Source organism: Rhineura floridana, chromosome 17 (genome assembly GCF_030035675.1).
Source record: "Rhineura floridana isolate rRhiFlo1 chromosome 17, rRhiFlo1.hap2, whole genome shotgun sequence".
Taxonomy (NCBI): Eukaryota; Metazoa; Chordata; class Lepidosauria; order Squamata; family Rhineuridae; genus Rhineura; species Rhineura floridana.
Window position 1 is genome coordinate 25,692,864 of NC_084496.1, and position 19,911 is coordinate 25,712,774.

Sequence of the window (19,911 nt, forward strand, 5' to 3'; positions counted from 1 at the left end):
GTTTGCGGGCCGTGACCAGATGGTGGCACAGATTGCAGATTGCGATCGAGCACCCTCGAATGCAGATGTGCTGGTGGGCACTTAAATCAGCCCGGTTGCATCACCTCGCATGTTAGAATGCCTGCCTGCTATCACCCAAGATGGCGGCAGGGGTGTACTGACATGCGAGGTGAAACAACCAGGTGTATTTTAAGTGTGTGTGTGCTTGTCCACGGATACAGGAAGGAGACAGGGGCCCTGATGCCTGAGATCCCGTAGCGGACTGTTGCCACCCCTCCTGGCACTATGTTAGAGAAGGCTGTTCTAGAGGCATCAAAGAATAGGGCCATTATGGTAACCAGGATGCTGAACTAGATGGATGTCACTCTGATCCAGCAAGGTTGTTCTTATGCTGGCCATAATCCACTTATATACTGTTTGATTGTAAAAAAAAACCCTCTAAGCTGTTTAGGAAAAAAATTAAAATTATCAATAAAATATTTAATGAAAAACATTTTTGAAACAATTAAAACAGCAGCACACTAAAAAGATGTAAACACATCAACATCTATGTGTCTGGATAGGCTTGCCTAAACAAAAAAGGTTTCAGCAGGCACCAAAGGGAAGGCGTCTGCCTGATGTCAATAGGCAGGGAGTTCCAACGAGTCTTACAAGTGCGGAATGAGTATTATGTGTCAGCTGTAGCAGTGCCTGTTCCAAAGAGGGAAGGGTGTATATAAGGTGGTCCTGCAAGTAAACTGGTCCCAAGCTGTTAGGGACTTTATATACCAGTAGTAACACCCTGAAAAATGGTAAACAGTGCAGATCTCTGAAGTGTGACATGCTGACAGGGTCTCACTTCCACCAGCAATCTGGCTGCAGCATTCTGCACTAATTGCAGCTTTCGGGTCAAGGGCAGCCCCCCCCCCCCGCACAGAGCACACTGCAGTAATCCAGTCTTGAAGTCACCAATGCCTGAACTTTGCTGAGACCTTTCGCGGGCCCCATAGGAGGTACTGGTGGGCACACAGGTGACCCCCGCCTTAATCTTTGTGTATGTTTTCCTTATAGGTGACTACTTTGGTATCCTCATGGAGGCAAAGGTAACGTGCTTCCCATTCAATGTGCTGGACAATCCCATGTATTGGGGCAGCAGCACCATCTATCTGGGTTGGTCCATCATGTAAGTGCATCATGTTTTTGCTGTTTTTGAAATTTCTTTATGTATATATATTTTGTTTATATCTCACTTTTCCTCCAAGGAGCTTACGTTGGCATACATGATCCTCCCCTTCCCTGTGTTATCCTCACAACACCCCTGTGAGGTAGGTTAGGCTCACAATGTTATCTGGCTCAAGGTCACCCAGTGAGGTTCATGCCTTAGTGGGGGTTTAAACCCTGGTCTCCTAGATCCTAGTCCAACACTCAACCACTATGCCGCAATAGCTCTCTCTATGCTTACTTGTTGCTTCTTGACTGCCTAGTGTGGTCAGGTTCATTTGCCCCCACCCCAGGTCTTTACAAAGTGCTGGGCAACTTTTGATCTGAGGAGGTTCTCTGATTTCTTATGAGGCACTCTAAATTGCAATATATTTAGCCTTCTTCTTCCACCAACACAACGAAAGTTTACTCTGGGGCATATTGGCATGGAAAGGTTGGTGAGACACCGATCCGTTTGAGGAAAGTTCTGTTTCTGTATATACTGCAATCATATGAGAGTACAAAATGTGGCACTGGATAGAAATAAATCAAGTTTCTAGCCCTTAAGACTTTGAAAATATATTGAAAGGTCATGTGCACTGACATGTCAAGGAAAGAGAGTTTTGGTAGTTGGAAGGAGGTATTCCAACACCAAGCAACAGCTCTTGGCCCTCCCCGTGATTAACAAATCCAGCATAAATCCTGCAAAACTAAGTAACAACCCCAGCATAAATTGTGGAATAAATTAATTGTGAGCGCAGAACAAAAATGGCAGAACTGAGCTTTTCTAGGTACAGGATACTATGTTTGGGAATCACATTTTTATTTTTTATTATTTATTATTGAAGTATGGAGTATATAACACATCTGTTAGTTGGTTTATGGTTAAAGGGAAAAAGCATTTAACAGAGCCGTACAAGAATACTAAGTCTGTAAGATCTGAAGTTTTCTCACACTGATAAAGGAAAGGCTGCATTCAAAGCAGATTTGACAAGTTCTTCTCAGGCAATACCTCTGATGGCTTTTGATAGCAGCAAACCAAGAAAAGGCTAGCAGAATTTCTTACATGGATTTTGTTCATCCCCAACTTGTGACTGAGAAATTCAAACCAGTTTGCATTGAAAGGTGAACCTGCCTAATCCTACTTTCCGAAACAATATGCAGACTGAAGCACAGCCACCTTTTGAAATGTCCACTTCTCCAAATTTTGCAATGCAGTTCTCCAGCCAAGGAATGTGTACAAAAATGAGTATACTAGGGTAAAGTGTGAATAAAATTGCATGTATTACTGAAAATACAAACATACAAAAATGCATTATATTGGCAAAAAATGAATATTAGGCAAAATTGCATGCAATAATAATGTTGTTGTTGTTATTATTTGAATTTATAATCCACCCTTCCTCCTGAAGGAACTCAGGGCAGCAAACATAAACAAAACCCTTTAACGAAAAGAAGAAAAACATAGTAAAAAACAGTTAAAAACATTCCAAAGCACAATTCCAATTAAAAATATTCTAAAACAAAAATATCCTAAACCATGGCTAAAAACATTCTTTCATCAGTGATCTTCAGGCTGCCAGGAACAGTCCTCTACAGCCACCAGATGCCTGTGTAAACAGGAATATTTTCAAATTCTTCTTGAAAGTTAAAAGGGATGGAAACAGACACACACTACTGGGGAGGGCATTCCACAAATGGGAAACCACCACTGAAAAGACCCTGTGTACATTGTATAAAATGCGTGTATTAGGAGAAATTTACACTGAAATGTTGATGAATTTTATTTTTATTTTTAATGGATATGGAAATGTGGAGAAGTGAATTTAAGAATAGAAAAATAAGAAACAGAGAAAGTGAAATTGACAGATTCATCCACCTCTAATTACACCTAAAATAAAAGCTCACAGCATAATGAGAAGGTCCGGGCCAGACAAATCGTCTGAGAAACGTCAAAAGAAGTCAAGCAGGCGTCTGTAAGATTTGCCGCATTTCTTGGAGGTGTTGGTCACACATCAGTCTATTAGAGTAGTATAGTATCTACTCTTGGCTAGCAGCAACTCTCCAAGATCTCAGGCAGGCATTATTCCCAGCCCTGCGGTCCTTCCTAACCAGAGATGGCAAAGACTGAAACTTCAGCATGTGTAGGAAATGCTCTGCTCCTGACCTCAAGGGCCTTCCTTTTCTCAAGGAGAAGCCTTAGACCACCTTTCTCAAGCCAAGTGCCTTCCAGATGATGTGTCTTTTATTGTTGGAATGCAAAGTGGACTGGAAAGGAACTTACTTTTCTACAACTATAATTATTGCTGTCTTTTTGTTTTAAAGATGTTTTAGAGTGTTTTTCGTGTTTTCGTTTGCCCTCCTGGACTCCTTCTAGGAGGAAGGGCGGGATATAAATTTAATAAATATGTCCCTGCTGTGCTTTTTGTTAAAAGTTTTAAAGTCATTGCTGGAAATGCAAGTTCATTGCATCTTTTCCCTCGGCCTCATCAATGCCTATCCAGATAGTAAACGTCATTGAATGTCATTTCACTTGTAGCTACCTTCTATAATAAGTACAAGTGGAACTGTTGTGAGATTAAAGTTGCTCTTCCCAATTTTTTTAAATTAAAATGTATGGTCAGTTTGCTAACACACTATGCTTTAGAAACTAGTGAAATTGCACTGATGTTTGCAGAGTAAATGAACATCATATAAGAAGAGGCTTCAATAATGTGTAGCAGTCTTGGAAGGGGGGAACTCAGACAGCGATCCCTGGGGAACCTTTGGGGCGTTGGAGGGTATGTCTTTATAAACTCTAAGCCAGGGACAGTGAGCCTGTGGCCCTCCAGATATTGTTGGACTACATCTCCCATCCTCCCCGACCATTGGCTGCACTGGATGGGGCTTGATGGGAGCTGGAGTCCCACAACATCTGGAGGGCACCAGGTCCCCCCCTCCAAGCTAGACCATCACCACTTCTTGTGGCAGTGAATACCACAAGTTCATCATGTGTGAAGAAGCGATTCCTTTTTATCAGTCCTTCCACCAATCAGGAGTTCAAGGGCAGAGCTTCACAGTCAAGGAGGATGTGGCAGATTTAAATTTTAGGACATTGCTGATTGTGACAGCATTACAAAATTCAGATAAGTGCAAATTTTGAAAGATGGCTGCATTTTTGGTTCTCATATTATTTCAGAATGTGTGAATTGAATAGATTCGCCTTTAAATGTGAACTGAATCTAATATCTCTCCTATCCCTCCTGGAGACTTATAGCATTTCTGTATACCAAGGTTTTATTTACAAATGTATGCAGGCTAAACATCAGATGAGGGTTCACAGCATTCACCAACAGATGCTGTTCCCCATCAGCTTTCTAGGGGAACCCTCAATGCCATAGCATTAGGTTTTTACAAAGAACAGGTCAGTCTCCAGAATGTTGCCAATCTATTAGCCTCTTTCACCCATAGTCACCTTGATATCATCCAAAAAGAAAGGGGGGGGGAGAAAGACCACTTCAATTTTTGCCAGACTTGAAGTGTCTTCAGCTATCGAGTTCCCATGTCCTAACACTGCCCTACCTTACATTACAAAATGGGATACTAAACAGACCTGGCCAGGGCTAGTTACTTAACAAAAGGAACTGGACTTGACCCTTTTAGCAGTCTTCCTGTTCTGCGGACCCTAGTCTTGTAGCTGTAAAGTAGCAAGGCTGGAGGGGATTCCAGTGTCAGAAATCAGCCCTACCTGGACCTCACATTTGAAGTCTCTTCAGAGGAGCAGCAGGAGGAACAGGACGCCCCAGCAGATCTCCACACTGCTAGTGACCCTAAAGAGCTGTTGGATCTGGACAACCTTTCCCCAGGACTTGAGCTCCCCACACCACTTGCCTTGCTTCCTGACACGCTCTTTGCCCCAGGGCCACAGGAGCAGAGGAGACAGAGAGCCAGGCAGGAGCTCCAGAGCCATCCCCCAAGTGCCAAGCTGCGTGAGGCTGCTCAGGAGGAGGGGAAAGTGCATGGAAGCATCAGGATCAAGGCCCAGCTGAGAGCCAGGAAGGGGTGGCACTTTCAGCTCCTATATAAAATCCCAGCCTGAGCTGCTTCATTGCTGAAGTAACATCTCATCCAAGCACCAGCCTGCCTGACCCAGTTATTAATGTATTGCATTATATTTATTTCTGTTTTGATATTGTTTTGAGGTTCTTTTGAATGTGATGAATGATATCCAACTAAGTTTTACGCAGTGTAGGCCCATCACAATTAATGAACCAAAGCTAGTCCTCTTCATTTCAGCGGGTCTACTGTGAGTAGAACTAGCACTGGCTACAACCCAAAACATTTAGGAAATTTTCTAAATAAAGTTATATTCCATTTGCCTCAGTCCAACACAGTTAAGCATATTTAAGGCTACCAGACCTTAAGTGTGTGAAGTTTATAACTGCGCAGCTGGTTGTGGTTAGGGATGGAAAGATCTGTCAATTTTGGTTCTTTCAATTTCCCTTTTTTCCAGTCAGAAATTCATTTCTCCACATTTCTGCAGCAATTTGCACATTTTTATTTGTCAAACCCTCATGAAAATTCATCAGCATTTTAGTGTGAATTTCTCCTAATAAAACACATTTTTGTAGGAAGTTTTGATGAAGGTACACGTTTTTGCAAGCAGTTTCTTGTCATATAATGCCCTTTTCTGTGTTATTTTCACGCCTATATTCATTTTTATGCACACTTCCCCCCTAACACAGGCATTTTGGTAAACATTGCTTGGAGATTTGCATCGCAAAATTCACGTAAGTGAGGCTTTTGAAAGATGGCTGTGTTTTCGCTCTCATATTGTTATCGAAAGTGCAAATGGGATAGACTGGGCTGGAAATGCGAACTGAATTGAATTTCTCACCCACCCCTAGTTATGGTCAGTGTTTCTCCTTGCAGGTGTTAAGAGCCTGGCTTTATTCCGTTTTGCATCCAAAGGCCTAAAACAAAAGGCTCTTGTTGGGTGTCCGTTCTAGTCAATATGGCAAGAGTTTGGACTGTCCCTGTTTGAAGGTTGTTGCTGTTGTTGTTGTTGTTATTCTAGTCACTGAGTGCACCTGTTAAAGCAAAGAGCACTTTTCCCATTATAGAACCATTCTCTAATGACTTGTGTCCTGCGTTAATGTGTTCCCCACAGATAATAATAACAAAGAGTCTTTTTTCATTCATTTTTTCTGAATGCTGCCCACAGAGCATCAAATTGATGTTCCCTTTTCACAGCTATAGAACCCTTCATCCGTGGTCAACAAGTAGTCACCATGGAGAACAGAACTAGCAGTACGTTATTGTGCTCTCTCCTAGGCTGTGAGTGTCCAACCCATTTTTATTTTTTTTTACTTTTAGCCCCCCCCCCAAAAGCACCAAATAGTTCTGTGTATTGATCTATTTATCAAGCCCCAAAGCTTGGGATGGGTATACATAGGGTTCTTATCACATTTTACCCTCACAGACCCCCTGTTGAGGTAGGTAGGGAAGGAAAGATCTGTCAGTTTCTCATTTTCCAGTCTAAAATTCAGTTCTCCACATTTCTGCAGCAATTTTTTTTAAAATGCTCATGAAAATTCTTCAGCATTTTAGTGTGGAGTTCTCCTAATAAACACATTTTAATGCAGTCTTGACTAATGTACAGATTTTTGCAAGGAAGTTTTCCAAATAGAATGGATTTTTGTATGTCACTTTCACTAATATATTCATTTTTATACACACTTTGCCCTAACATGCGTTTTTGTAAACTTTGGTCGGCATCACAAAATTCAGATGTGCAAATTTCGAAGGACGGCTGCCTTTTGGTTCTCATATTTTTTTGGAAAGTGCAAATTTGATTGATTCATCTTTAAATGCAAACTGAACTGACGTTCTCTTTCATCCCTAGAGGCAGATCATGACTGAGCCAAGATCAACAGTGGGCTTCATGGTTCAGTGAGGCTTTGGACTGTGGTCTGTCTGGTCCATGTGTCCTTTGAAGCCTTTCTCTGCATGCCCTGTCTGAGAGAGACTCAGAGGGGGGCAGCAGAGGAGAGAGCCATTTTGATTGTGTTCCCCCACCCACCACCTGTGGAATGCTTTCCTGAATGAGACCCCCCCCCCCCCCGTGACTACACTCATATCTTTTCCGCACCAGGTTAAGGTTTTCCTCTTCAGCCGGGTATTTGATGGAATTTGCAATGTTTTTAAACTTGATTGTAAGTCACCCTAGACACTGTCCGGTGTTAGGAACTAACAAATATAATAAATCAATATTTTAATGGAATGAATGAATATTCAGCACTCCGTCCACTACACCAGGAGTGAGGACCTGGATCTGGCCAGCAGACCAGATAGGTAATTCCTCCCACAAGCCCCATGGCCAATGTTTGATAGATGGGCGGGATGGACAGTTGGCTAGGTGCCCCGCTTGCAAAGCAAAGATTGGAAGCTCGCTTTAAGCTCCTGACGTAACCTCCCATCGCGTATAACGTCAGATGTGGGTGGGGCAGGTAGGCATGGCTTGTGGGGAACAGTCTTATGGGCTAAACTAGGCCTAATTAGGCTCAAAGCCCAAAGTTTCCCATCACTGTCCTAAACCAAATGGGTTCAACTGCACCATATCCTTAGTACAAGCACAGATCTTTTGAACCCCAAGGGGCAGTCTGTACCTGAGCAGCAGAGCCACAAAAGTGAAATGCAGGGGTGGTGAACCTGTGGCCCATTGGATGTTGTTGGACTCCAACTCCCATAATCCTCAGCCAGCAGAGCCAATGGTCAGGGATGATGGGAGGTGTGGTCTAGCAATGCCTGGAAGGGCCACAGTTTCCTCAGTCCTTCTTATATCTCAGAACTCCTTCCACCCTGTTGCTTGTTCTGCCTCTTCTCTCCCTCCATTTTTAACAAGCCTCCTTATCTGGTTTCAAAGTATGGTTTTTGCATGTTTCAACCAGGAAGCAGTGTACACATTGCAGAGCAAGGAGTGAATGATGACATGTGCATCTTCGGGTACCATTGAGACCGTCAGTTGAAGGAGGTGGTGGCAGATCCGGCTTGTCTGACGCACCAGCTCTCTTGCACACATCTCTGCTGTTTTAATTGGCGGCTTAATGAGCCCCACGATGAGCTGAGGATGCTACTAAGTGACTCGCTATAAAATGAAATCTGAGCCAAGCAAAGCAATAAAGATGACGAAATGGGACATTTCATTATTTCCCCCAGTCTGCAAGTTGCTGTTATTTTTTCCCAGTACATTATTGATGATGTGTGCCCCAACCCACATTGAAATGAATAATATAAAATCATGTAACAATCACATAATTAATTGCGTTACTAAATTTGGCCACTGCGTACAGCAAGTTGAAAAACTTTTTTTCTGAACATTAACTGCAGCAGAACAGAAACAGTGCTGCATGCAACAGGCACAAATTACTGCAATGTGTTCTAGGTGGGGCTGCCCTTGGCCCTGGTTCAGAAATTCTAGCTGGTGCAAAATGTGGTAGCCAGACAACTGATGGGAGCACGTGGTTGACAACATTTGACACCACTCTTAAAACATCTATAATGGCTGCCCATTCACTACCAAGCCAGGTTCAAGGTCCTTTCATTAATTTACAAAGTCCTGAACAACTTAGGTCCAGGATATCTTAGGGACTACCTGAACCCTTATGTCCCAGCGTGATCACTGAGATCATCTGCAGGAGCAGCTTTGGTTGTTCCCCCGACTTGGCAAGATTCATTTCACATCGACATGAACTAGAGCCTTCAGTGCCATCGGCCCAGTTCTCTGGAACCCTCTGACAACAGAGATTCATCAGGCACCTTTTGTTTTAACTTTTAAAGGCCTGCTGAGAACCTTTCTGTTCCACCAGGCTTATGCAGGCAATTAAGAAGATATTCTTTTGCAATAGTTGACCTTTGTTTTTATTGTATTTTTAATATTTTTATCGTATGGCTGTTTTTTGTTTTGCTTTGTTTTTAACTTCTTGTAAACTGCTTTAATGTTTTTAACAAAATAGCAGTACAAATATATTTATAAATAAATAAATACCAGGAAATGATGCCTTCTTACATCTCTACCTGGTGCCGGCTTTTCATCCTTCTGGCACCATGCAGCTCTTTTGACCATTTATTTTTTGATGTTATTTTATTTTGTTGGGTGATTTTTGTGGATTAACACTTTCAGTAAAGTCTGGCTGCTTTTTTAAAGGCTTTTTTCCCCTTTGAAAAGCCAGCTATATAAACATCCTCCTAAGTGCATTCCTTCTATTTTAATGGACTTTTATCGCATATTTTGTATGTCGTCCCTGTAAAATTGCTTTGGGGCTCCTTTTGGTAGGAAAAACAATAGCAACCAGCCTCTGGGAAATGGATTGTTGTTGGTAAGTTTGACCAGTTTTTGCCCACCCTTCCAAAAAATTGAAATGGCCTGACCTCCACTTTAACACCTATAATTGAGATGGCAAGATTGAAGGTCTATTTTAGCTCAGCACTAAAATAATTATTGATTTTCTTTGATATATGTCTATGCTGCTTAACACCCAAACGAAAGGACTTTAACGTGGTTAACAATGAAGTGAAGTGAAAGCAAGAACAAAAACAGTTAAAACAATCCAAATAAAACCACAGTCAACAAGAACAGCAACATGAATTAGCAAAGAAAGGCACAGGAAAAGCTTAAGCTGCTTGAGGAATGCTGGAAGAGGCAGGACCGTAGCAACTTGGAAGCATGTTCCAATACACCAAAGTAGCAAGCGAGAAGGCCCTGCTTCCTGTTGTGACTAGCGTGGTCAAATATGTCGGGAACTGAAGCAAGGCCTCTCAGCTGATCTTAAACTACAGCAGTGGCGGCTGGTGGCTTCATGTCAGTGGGGTAGTGGAACCCACTTAGGGGTTTACTACTTTTAAGGAGCTATCTAAGGTGCTTAAGTCTGTTCCCAAAATAGGTTCAACACCCTGGACAGCTCCTCGAAAGTTTGGATGAAAACCTGAAGCTGATACCGCTGCCCCACTGACATAAAGCCATCAGCCACCACTGAACTGCAGAGAGGTTTGTATGGGAGTAGGTGCTTCCTGAATTAAATAGCTTAATATTCATTATACATCCATTGTTCCCCTCATTTAAAAAGAAGCATTTGAAAACTGCTCCAAGGCTGGAGAGGTGTCTTTGTGACATCACAGGCATTAGCCAATCAGCACCACTCAAAGCAGCCTTTTGCCACAACCTTGCAGTACCTTATTTTTCTCTTAGGTCAAGCCTGGAGAGGAAAAGTTACATTTGGGCAAAAAGCAGTGAGAGTGTTTCCAAAATGGTCCAACTGCACTGTGTTGCTTTTTCTCCTCTTTTCTTTGCTCAGCATCTCCAAGTTGCATCCTGCAGTGGGGATATTTTAAAACTTTTTAGAGATCTTTATCTAAGCCTGCATCTGTACTGGAATTGTTTTTAATATACTTGTATTGTTTTATGGCTTGTTGTTTGCCATCGTGGGCTCCTTTGGGAGGAAGGGCACAATATAAATTTAATTTATATTTTATTTTATTTGTTTGACAAAATTTAGGTCCCATTTGATTGTAAGAAAACCTCTCATGGTTTACAAGAAACTCAGTAAATTTTTTAAAAAATTAAAAAACTTTCAAAGACAATTCAAACAGCAGTAAGCTAAAAAGAGACTAAAACACATCAACATCTATGTGTCTGGGTAGGCTTGCCTAAACAGAAATGTTTTAAGCAAGCGCCGGAAAGAGTATAACAAAGACGCCTGCCTGATGTCAATAGGCAGGGAGTTCCAAAGTGCAGGTGCTGCCACACTAAAAGAACAATTTCTTGCAAGTACAGAACAAGTATAATGTGGCAATTGTAAGAGTCCCAGTTCCACAGATCAGACCAGTTGAGTGGGGCACACATGGAGTAAAGTGATCCCGCAAGTAGTAATGATGATGGTTGGCCTGACATGCACACCTGCCTGTTTTCACAAATGGATTCCAAGTCCCGCAACCATCAACCTTACAGCCCTGGCGTGACTATGGTCACTGCTAACCTGCTGTCTGCTTTCTAATGCAAGTGGTACCCCGTGGTTCTGTTACAAAACAGGACAGGTGAGCAGTGCGCCCCATCTCAGTTGCTGCTCATCTCATCACTGTCGCCATGACATCCAAACACCAAGGCTGTTTCCTTCCACTCCACGAGAACATGTTCTGTATGACCTCATCAGAGGGACCCGGGGAACGTATCCAATTTCCTAGGCTTAAGCTCAGCATACTCAAACTAATGTTGCAAAGCTCAAGGGGGGGGGAATGCAATAAAGAAAACAGTCCCCTTCTTCCTACATGATGTTACAAACTTGAGATTGAACAAAACTGATTTGGTCGTTGCATTCCTTGGTTATTATCTGTCCTTGCAACTGAACAGCACTCATTTATATATATATATATATATAAATACAGCCTTTAATCAGCACAGCACTTACTAGACGTAGCACTTTTTAAAATTGCACTTACTTTTTTTAATGGGTGGTTTATTATTGGTTGATTGATGCATCCAAAGGAGTCGCTTCTTTGCAAACCACCTGAAGCAGATGTACAGGGAAAACAAAGGATTAAGACAAGGCATGTCTTCGAAAACAGGACGAAGCAACATTTTAAAACTGCCAGCGTTTCAAAAATCAGGAACAATAAAATATCAATTTCAAATGAAACTTGGCAGTGCTCTCCCTCCTGCCATGTTGAAAGCCTTCCTGAATAAAACGGGTTTTAAACTGGGAATGGGGAATCCATAGATCCGGGGGCCAAATGTGACCCTCCAGGCCTCTCTTCCTGGCCCTTGCAATTTTCTGTGAATGTTTTGGCCTGGCTGGAATGCGTCCTTGAGCTGTGAGAATGACTCCTCCTTTCCTGGATGGAGGGATATGTAGAAACTAGCCTGCTGTACAAATGTAGATTTGAAAAAGAGGACAAGGGCGGAACCTGGCATGCTGTTAGGGATTTCCACCGGTAGGTGCCACCGCTATGAAGGCCCTGCTTTACACATTTGGTGTTGCAACTTCAGCAAAGGAGGGTACATTGAAGAAGGGCTCATCTGCCAAACTAGGGGAACAGGGAAGGTCAAAGTTCCAGTAAGGGCTTGGCCTGCCACTTATCTGAAGTGTACAAGGTGGCCTCTGTGGACATACAGTATAGTCAGACCAGGTGTAAGGCAACTTCCTGTGATCATCGGACTGGAAGGTCTCTTGATTCTTGAAACCACTGGACCTGGAATCTGAAGAAGGGGCTCTTGGAAGAAGGAGGATGAGGAGTTATCAGTGTTTTCCAGAAGAGGTCTGAATCAGGCTACCCACCACCTAAGGCACATCCTCTCCCATTGTAGAAGGCAGAATACAACCGGAGGCCTTTCAATAAGACCACAGTCCCTGATGATTCCAAGCCAGGGAGACTCCCCTTTGAATTATCTGGAACTCCAGAGGTGGGACTCTGGTGGTCATGAAGCCCCTGCTTGGGTTATGAGACCATAGTTGAACTTTGAGCTCTTATCAGATCAACACCTGCCTTCCATGGGAGCTGTTCTGTGTCCTGTAAGGCCTCTGCCAACCACCTGGAATATCCAGCCTCCTACTCCTGTCTGACAATCCATCCCCTTCCAACGTAGCTTGCCACACAGCCTGGCTTAAATTGGACGGCATTAAAGCAGAAAGAGGGATCTGATGGAGAAATGAGTCTTCATTCCCTCCCCGCCACCCCATCTTAGCCCTTCCACAATAATGAGAGTGTGGCCAATTATGTTGCCTCCCTGTTGACAGCTAATGTTTTCCCTTCAACAAGGAAGTCCATTGTTTACTGAGGAGGTCTGGAAATGAGATTGCGTCAGGGGGAGAAATTATGATCAAAGACTAATCGCTTGCATCTTCTTATGGAGCATTCTTGAAAGAATTCCTTCTGGAATAGCTGAACTTTTCTCCCCTTGGTCCTTTGATGCCACATCGATCGTTGCCGTCCCATGCGGCAGCTCCACAAGGTCAGCCACTGCTTTGGGCTCCGATGCTAATAGATGTTCTGAAGTGAGAATTCAAAAGAAGCTGATTGCTCTCATCTCACTGCCTGCCTGGAGCGTAACTCAGAGACTCGGAGATGGGACGCGCCGGCTTTTGCTCAATGCAAAGGGGAGGTCAGGTTGATTTTGACTGCCGCAAGCAAGCCAGAAATGTCTTGATCTGCTCTCTGCCGCTTGTGCTGAGTCTGTGTGTCTGTGGCCCCATCTTCACTCTACATTTAAAGCAATATCATACCACTTTAAGCACCATGGCTTCCCCGACAGAGTCCTTGGAACGGTCATTCGTTATGGGTGCTGAGAGTTGTTAGGAGTCTCGTTCCCCACATGGAGCTACAATTCCCAGAGCGGCTTAACAATCAAACCCTCCCAGGGGTTCCCAGGGAACTCTGTAACTGTAGCTCTGTGAGGAGAATAGGGGTCTCCTAGCAACCTCTCAGCACCCCTAACAAATGACAGTTCCCAGGATTCTTTGGGGGAAGCCATGACTGTTTATAGTGGTGTATTTTAAACATATAGTGCAGAGAGAGTTGGTATGTTCTCAAAGGGCCACCTTTACTTTTGAGGCTCCTTTAGCAGCTCAGCAAAATCTGGCTATTTCTAGGGAGGGGTTGAATTTAGAGGGTGGTGGGTGCAAAACTCTCTGGCGCTTCTTTTGGCCCCTCCATACTGCCAGGAGTGATTTTGCTGCACCAGGGCCACGCTATGTCATGTTGCAGAATTGTGTTGGGACGTTCTGGGACTGGCAATGAAGAGCCAAGGGAAGGGTCGGGGAGTGTTGCTCCCCTTGCCTTTGACATTCATCTCTCGACCCTCGAAAACTAAATGTAGGAAGCATTTAACCCCCCCTTTTTTGCATGTGGGCCTTTCCCCAAAGTTCACCAAAACTTTACCCAGCAAAGGTTTGGTCTAATACTAGACTTTTTCTCATAGTTACTGATTGATTGACTGATATCCTGCCCTTTCTCCCAGTAGGAGCCCAGGGTGGCAAACAAAAGCGCTAAAAACACGTTAAACCATCATAAAAACAGACTTTAAAATATATTAAAACACAACAACCTTTAAAAACATATTAAAACAAAACATCTTTAAAAAACATTTTTGAAAAAGCTTTAAAAACATTAAAAAATAAGGTTCAAAAATATAGCAAAAAGCAATTCCAACACAGATGCAGACAGTTAGAGGCAGGATGCTTCTGAATGCCAGTTGCCGGAAATCGCAGGAGGAGAGAGTGCTCTTGCGCTCAGGTCCTGCTTGCAGGCTTCCCTTTGGGGCCTCTGGTTGGCTACTGTGAGAAGAGGATGCTGGACTAGATGAGCCACTGGCCGGATCCAGCAAGGCTCTTCTTACTTTCTTATAGGAAGCTGCATTGTACCAAGTCAAACCGTTGGTCCATCTAGCTCAGTATTGTCTATACTGACCAGCAACCAACCCTACTTGGAGATTTATTTTTATTTTATTTATTTATTTTATTTTATTACATTTTTAGACCGCCCTATAGCAATAAGCTCCCAGGGTGGTGTACAGCATAATAAAACAGATTAAAATACAAGCGGATGCAAATACAATACAGTACACAATAAAACATAATTAAAAATTTCCAAATTTAGATTCATTTTAAAAAAATTTAAAATTTTTAAAATGCCTGGGCAAAGAGGTAGGTCTTTACCTGGCGCCGGAAAGGTAACAGAGAAGGCTCCAGGCGTATCTCGTCAGGGAGGGCGTTCCATACTTCGGGGGCCACCACCGAGAAGGCCCTAGCTCTAGTTGTCGTTCTCCGTGCCTCCTTATGCGTTGGGACACGGAGAAGGGCCTTCGACGTCGAGCGCAGCGACCGGGTAGGTACATAGCGGGAGAGGCGTTCCGCCAGGCATTGCGGTCCGATGCCGTTAAGGGCTTTATAGGTAAGAACCAACACTTTGAATCTGGCCCGGAAACATATTGGTAGCCAGTGCAGCTGGGCCAGAACAGGTGTTATATGATCAAATTTTTTAGTCCCAGTAAGGACTCTGGCCGCAGCATTCTGCACCAGCTGAAGTTTCCGAACCGTCTTCAGAGGTAACCCTACGTAGAGTGCATTACAGTAGTCCAATCTAGAGGTTACCAGAGCATGGATAACTGTGGCGAGGTTCTCCCTCTCCAGATAGGGTCGTAGTTGGGCTACCAGCCGAAGCTGGTAGAACGCACTCCGTGCCACCGAGGCTACTTGAGCCTCCAGTGACAGGAGCGGATCTAATAAGACCCCCAAACTACGGACTTGCTCCTTTAGGGGGAGTGTAACCCCATCTAGGGCAGGCCGGACATCATCCATCTGGGCAGGGACTGGGCCCTTCTGCACGCAGATCAGTCGCTCTGCCACAGAGCTGCAGCCCTTCCAGTTGTCACCTGGCAACTGTTCCCAGAAAGCACAAAATGTTAAGGTTTACCTGCCCTGGCTCAACAGAAACCAGGTATTGCACAGCACTGATTGGCTGTCATCTGTAGTGTCACTAATCCCTGGAGCACTTTTTGCAACTCTTTTAAAATTGATTATGCTTTTAATTTTAAAAAGTGACAAGTGGGTGTTTAAATGAATAAACGTACATGATCCAGCTTGCTCTGAATGCTAATTGTTAGTACACAAAGCAAGTGGAGTTTCTTATCAAAATAATGTAGCCTGACCAGGTTCGGTTTATGTTAGTTGAGTTACCTGGCTATAGCTGCTGTCGAAGCGTGAACAAACAGTTCTTTATTTAGTTAGGGACAATGGTTTATTGCATCCATTCTTTGAAGATGATTCCTGCTATGACATATCCACCAGCATCTAAAAAAATGAAGAAAGTTGTTTTTTTTTCCCTTCCAAACTTGTTTTAGTCCAGGAGGGGCTAGCATTTCTTGGCTCGAAAGCCATATTTGCTCTTGGCCAGCACTCCAGGGGCCACATCCTGGTGGAGAGCAAGAGTGGGCCCAAAGTGGGCACAGCCATTCCTTTCACCCACATGCTCACTCAAACTGCACCTTCTATGCACACAAATGTATGCAGATTTCATCCATTAAAACTCCCTGGATGAACTGACTATGACTTAGTTTAATCAGGTGACAGCCTTTGATTTTGCAAGGCTTCCAAAAGCTGCCCAAGTTTGGGATTTGCCACACCCATGCCCATCACTCGATGTTCAGAATCTCACAACAGACTTTTGTAATCTTTTGTTTAACCTACTTTTGGGATGCCGCTGCTTTGCATTATGGTCTGGTGTGAGCAACTGTAATATGAGTGTCTGCTCCCCACTGTGCCAGGTCAAGCCTCATTTGTAATCACTGCTCACCTGGCTGTTTTTGCTTCTGTGGGTTAGTCCTTTTTATCAGTTCCCGGTTTTTAAATGTTCTGCTGCCTTCCACATTGTCTTGCAGCATCCGGCACAGCATTAGCTGGACCTGTTCGCCTGCCATCCTCCTCGCATCAGCAATCTTACCAATCACCTGGCTGCTTTTTAGTCATCATCATTCATTTGTCCTCTGCGTTGTGACCCATTTCTAACTCAGTGCAAACTGGGAGGGGGGGGATTGATCAGGCTTTCATCTGAACAAAACACTACTTTAAGTGGGCTTAGGCACAAGCTCTGTCATCTACTGCCCCCTGATTGCTCAAAGAAAGGCGCACGTCAGGCTGAGATGACTCTAAAGCCAGCCAATGAAAAAAGCTTTCTCCAAAACTCTGGCAAAAAAGTGACTGACTTCCTTAGGAAGCCAATTTATTTCAGGTGAGGCTCTGCAACCATCTAGCCAGGATGGTCTATTCCAATGATAACAAACCCATTGAAACAAGAAACACAACGCCACCTAAAAAAAAGTCAGTACAAATAAAGACGGGCCTTGCAAGAGCTGCCGCATTAAAAGAAGCCATTGATACCGAAAGCCCTTCAAATTAAGGTTAAAAGGAAGTTTTTTTGCCTGGCACCTAAAAATAGACAATGATGGGGCCAGGATTACCTCCCAGGGGAGAGCATTCCACAAGGGGGGAGCCACCACTGAGAAGCCCCGTTCTGGTGTTGCTGTACTCTGTGGCTCCCTCGGAGAGGGCACACGGAGAAGGGCCTCAGATGAAGAGTGCAGTGCCTGGGTTGGTTCTGTGGGGAGAGGCTCAGAGACTTAGTCTCATCACTCCATATCCTACAAGCAAAATCATATTGTTTCTTAGCCAAAAAAGGGGTGCGTGCAGGGGGGGGGGGAGAGACAGCCCAATTAGGCCAAGAGGGTGTTGTGCCAAGAGACTGGCCTTGTTCACCAAGCAGCTTTGGCCAGGCATAGCGGAGGGGGCGGGGAGGGAGTTCGCAATGCAGGAATGAAGCTGACACTGTGGGGGTTCTTCAACAGAGGATGAGCTCACCAACTCTCTACCCCACTGACTCGGCTTCCTGCTTTATAAAGCCATATCAGAATATGGCAGTAGGAAAGCACTGACCCCCCCCCCCGTTCTCTTCTGCCTTTTCAGGCATGCAAGCCCAGCTGGTCTCATCCTGACGGCGGTCGTGGCTCTGTGCTACGCAGTTGCTTTGCTCTACGAAGGGTGAGTCGCCTTTAGGGCAAAATAATTAGAAACAATTTCGTTTCAGAGAAGTGCTGAGGAAAGAGGGGCCCCACCCCAGGTAACTTACTCTCTGTGTGTGTTTCCCCAGACGATGACATCAAACTGCCTTATGCTGGGTCAGACTAATGGCCCGTCTAGCTCAGAACTGTCCGCTCCAAGGGTAGCCAACCTAATGCCTTCCAAATGTTGTTAGAATACAATTCCCATCAGCGCCAGCCAGCAGGGCCAGTGGTCAGAGCTGATGGGAGTTGTAGTCCATTACAATGTTGGCTACCTTGGTCTACTCTGATTGACAGTCACTCTCTAGGTTCTCAGGCAGGGGTCTTCCCCATCACCTGCTAACTAAAGGTTGAGGAACCTACAAGCCTCCAGATGCTATAGGATTACAAATCCCATCAGCCCCAGCCCCAGTAGTCAGGGGTGGCGGAGGTTGTTGTCCAGCAACATCTGGTGGACTTCAGGTTCTCCATGCCTAAGTTAAGCCAAAGGCTTCAAGGGAGAAGCAGGGTTAGAGGTGGTGTTTGGAGTTGGGGAGGAGAGAAGTGCTACTATGCAGATGCCCTGAGAAGGCATTGCAGACGTAAGGGGCAGCTAAGGAGGAAAGGTGGAGTCGTTTAAAGGAGAAGAACCCCTGGCCCTCCAAATGTTAGATTACAACACCAGCCAGCATGGCCAGTACTCAGGGGTGATAGGAGTTGTAGCAACATCTGAAGGGCCATGGTTTCCTACCTGACCTTGCTAAATGGCGATGCTGGGGACTGAACCTAATACCTCTTCCTCCAAAACTGAGGACCCTCTCATAATGAACAGACTATTGTGATCATGAACTTTTGCCAGATTTGGGGCATCAAAACCGTGCCACAATGTGCAGCTGATGCTAATGCTCTTTTTGAAGTTTGCACAACAAGCATAAGCCCAGAGAGTGAGGCTTGCCATGGGTTGGATTGGTCAAAAAAGAAAAGAAAAGAAAAGTACACACTTCAACAGCTGACTGGTCAAAGAAGAATCAAACCTTGAAAGCATTAATTTATTAGAACAGTAACAACAGAGGGAATTATAGTAATTTAAACAATGAAAGAAGGCTTCAGAGGTCAGTCAGAAGATTTATGGAGCTCCATGCCAGATCATGCCAAATGTAGTGAGCATGGTGGTAGTACTGACCTCTGGGTGCTTGTGAACTATGCCACTGGGGTGGCTGATCTGGGTGTGCTTGCTTCATGCATTTATTTCTAGACTTCTGTGTCGATCCCTGCACAGAAGTGCCTGTAGTTGCTCCATGTGGCCAATAGGAGGAGTTTGACCTTTTTCTTGTTCCTGTGTAGTCGTTCCTGCAATTGCAGCATGTGGCCAATAGGAGGGGTTTGGCCTTCTTCATGTTCCCATGTAGTCGTTACTGCAGTTGCAGCATGTGGCCAATAGCAGTTTGGCCTTCTTCCTGTTCCTATGTAATGATTCTTGCGGTTGTAGCACATAGCCAGTTGGAGAGAAGGCTGGCCATGTGGAACCTTTATTGGAATTGAAGATGGCAGCCCCTTCCTGGAGACAGCTGCAGAGGCGAAGGGGAGCCTGCTGCAAGTGAGGAGTGTGCGCATGGGTGACCCTGACTTCTTTAGGCTGGAGGGGAAGGGGCCCTCACCCCTGTTTTTGCTGTCAGATGACCCTATGATGCAACAAAAAGGCTAGGCTTACACAAGGGCATTCTTGACTATGGAATATTTTGTGCATGGTCAAGCAGGCAGAACGTTGAGCAGGCAACTGCCGTGATGGCTATATACTACCTCCAGGATTGGAAGCCGCTTGTTCTGACTACCGGTCATTGGCCACTGTGGAAAACAGAATGCTGGATTGGATGGGCCTTTGGTCTGATCCACCAAAGAATCTTCTGAGAATATTTGACCCAATTAATTGTCCAGCCTCCCAAACCTACGAGAAACATTTTGTACTCTGCAAATTCTGCGTATGGGTTTCTCTCTGGAACCCACACACGCACTGAAAAAGCTTCTCCAGCTGCATTAATTATATGTTAGAGGCTCTAGATATTTCCAGTTCATTCATTCAAATGTGATCTGCAGAAGGAAGGGGGAGGTCAAACTCTGCTTCCTCTCAGACTCATAGAGAGGCCCTGAGGTGATGGCGGTTCATGGGATTT

At 44.4% G+C, this 19,911-nt stretch overlaps 1 protein-coding gene across 7 annotated transcripts in view; it reads left to right on the forward strand.

Annotated features, from left to right (window-relative positions):
- PEMT (phosphatidylethanolamine N-methyltransferase) overlaps positions 1-19,911 on the forward strand; it is a 98,726-nt gene that overhangs the window by 73,880 nt on the left and 4,935 nt on the right. For 4 of the 7 annotated variants that reach the window (XM_061599755.1, XM_061599758.1, XM_061599754.1 and 1 more), the window contains 3 exons: positions 1,051-1,162; positions 5,904-5,948; positions 17,667-17,741. In XM_061599755.1, coding sequence (XP_061455739.1) covers positions 1,051-1,162; positions 5,904-5,948; positions 17,667-17,741 — 232 coding nt within the window. Of the gene's footprint in view, positions 1-1,050; positions 1,163-5,903; positions 5,949-7,063; positions 7,297-8,108; positions 8,194-17,666; positions 17,742-19,911 lie in introns of those variants that run through there. The other 3 variants (XM_061599757.1, XM_061599759.1, XM_061599760.1) reach the window with 3 other exon arrangements.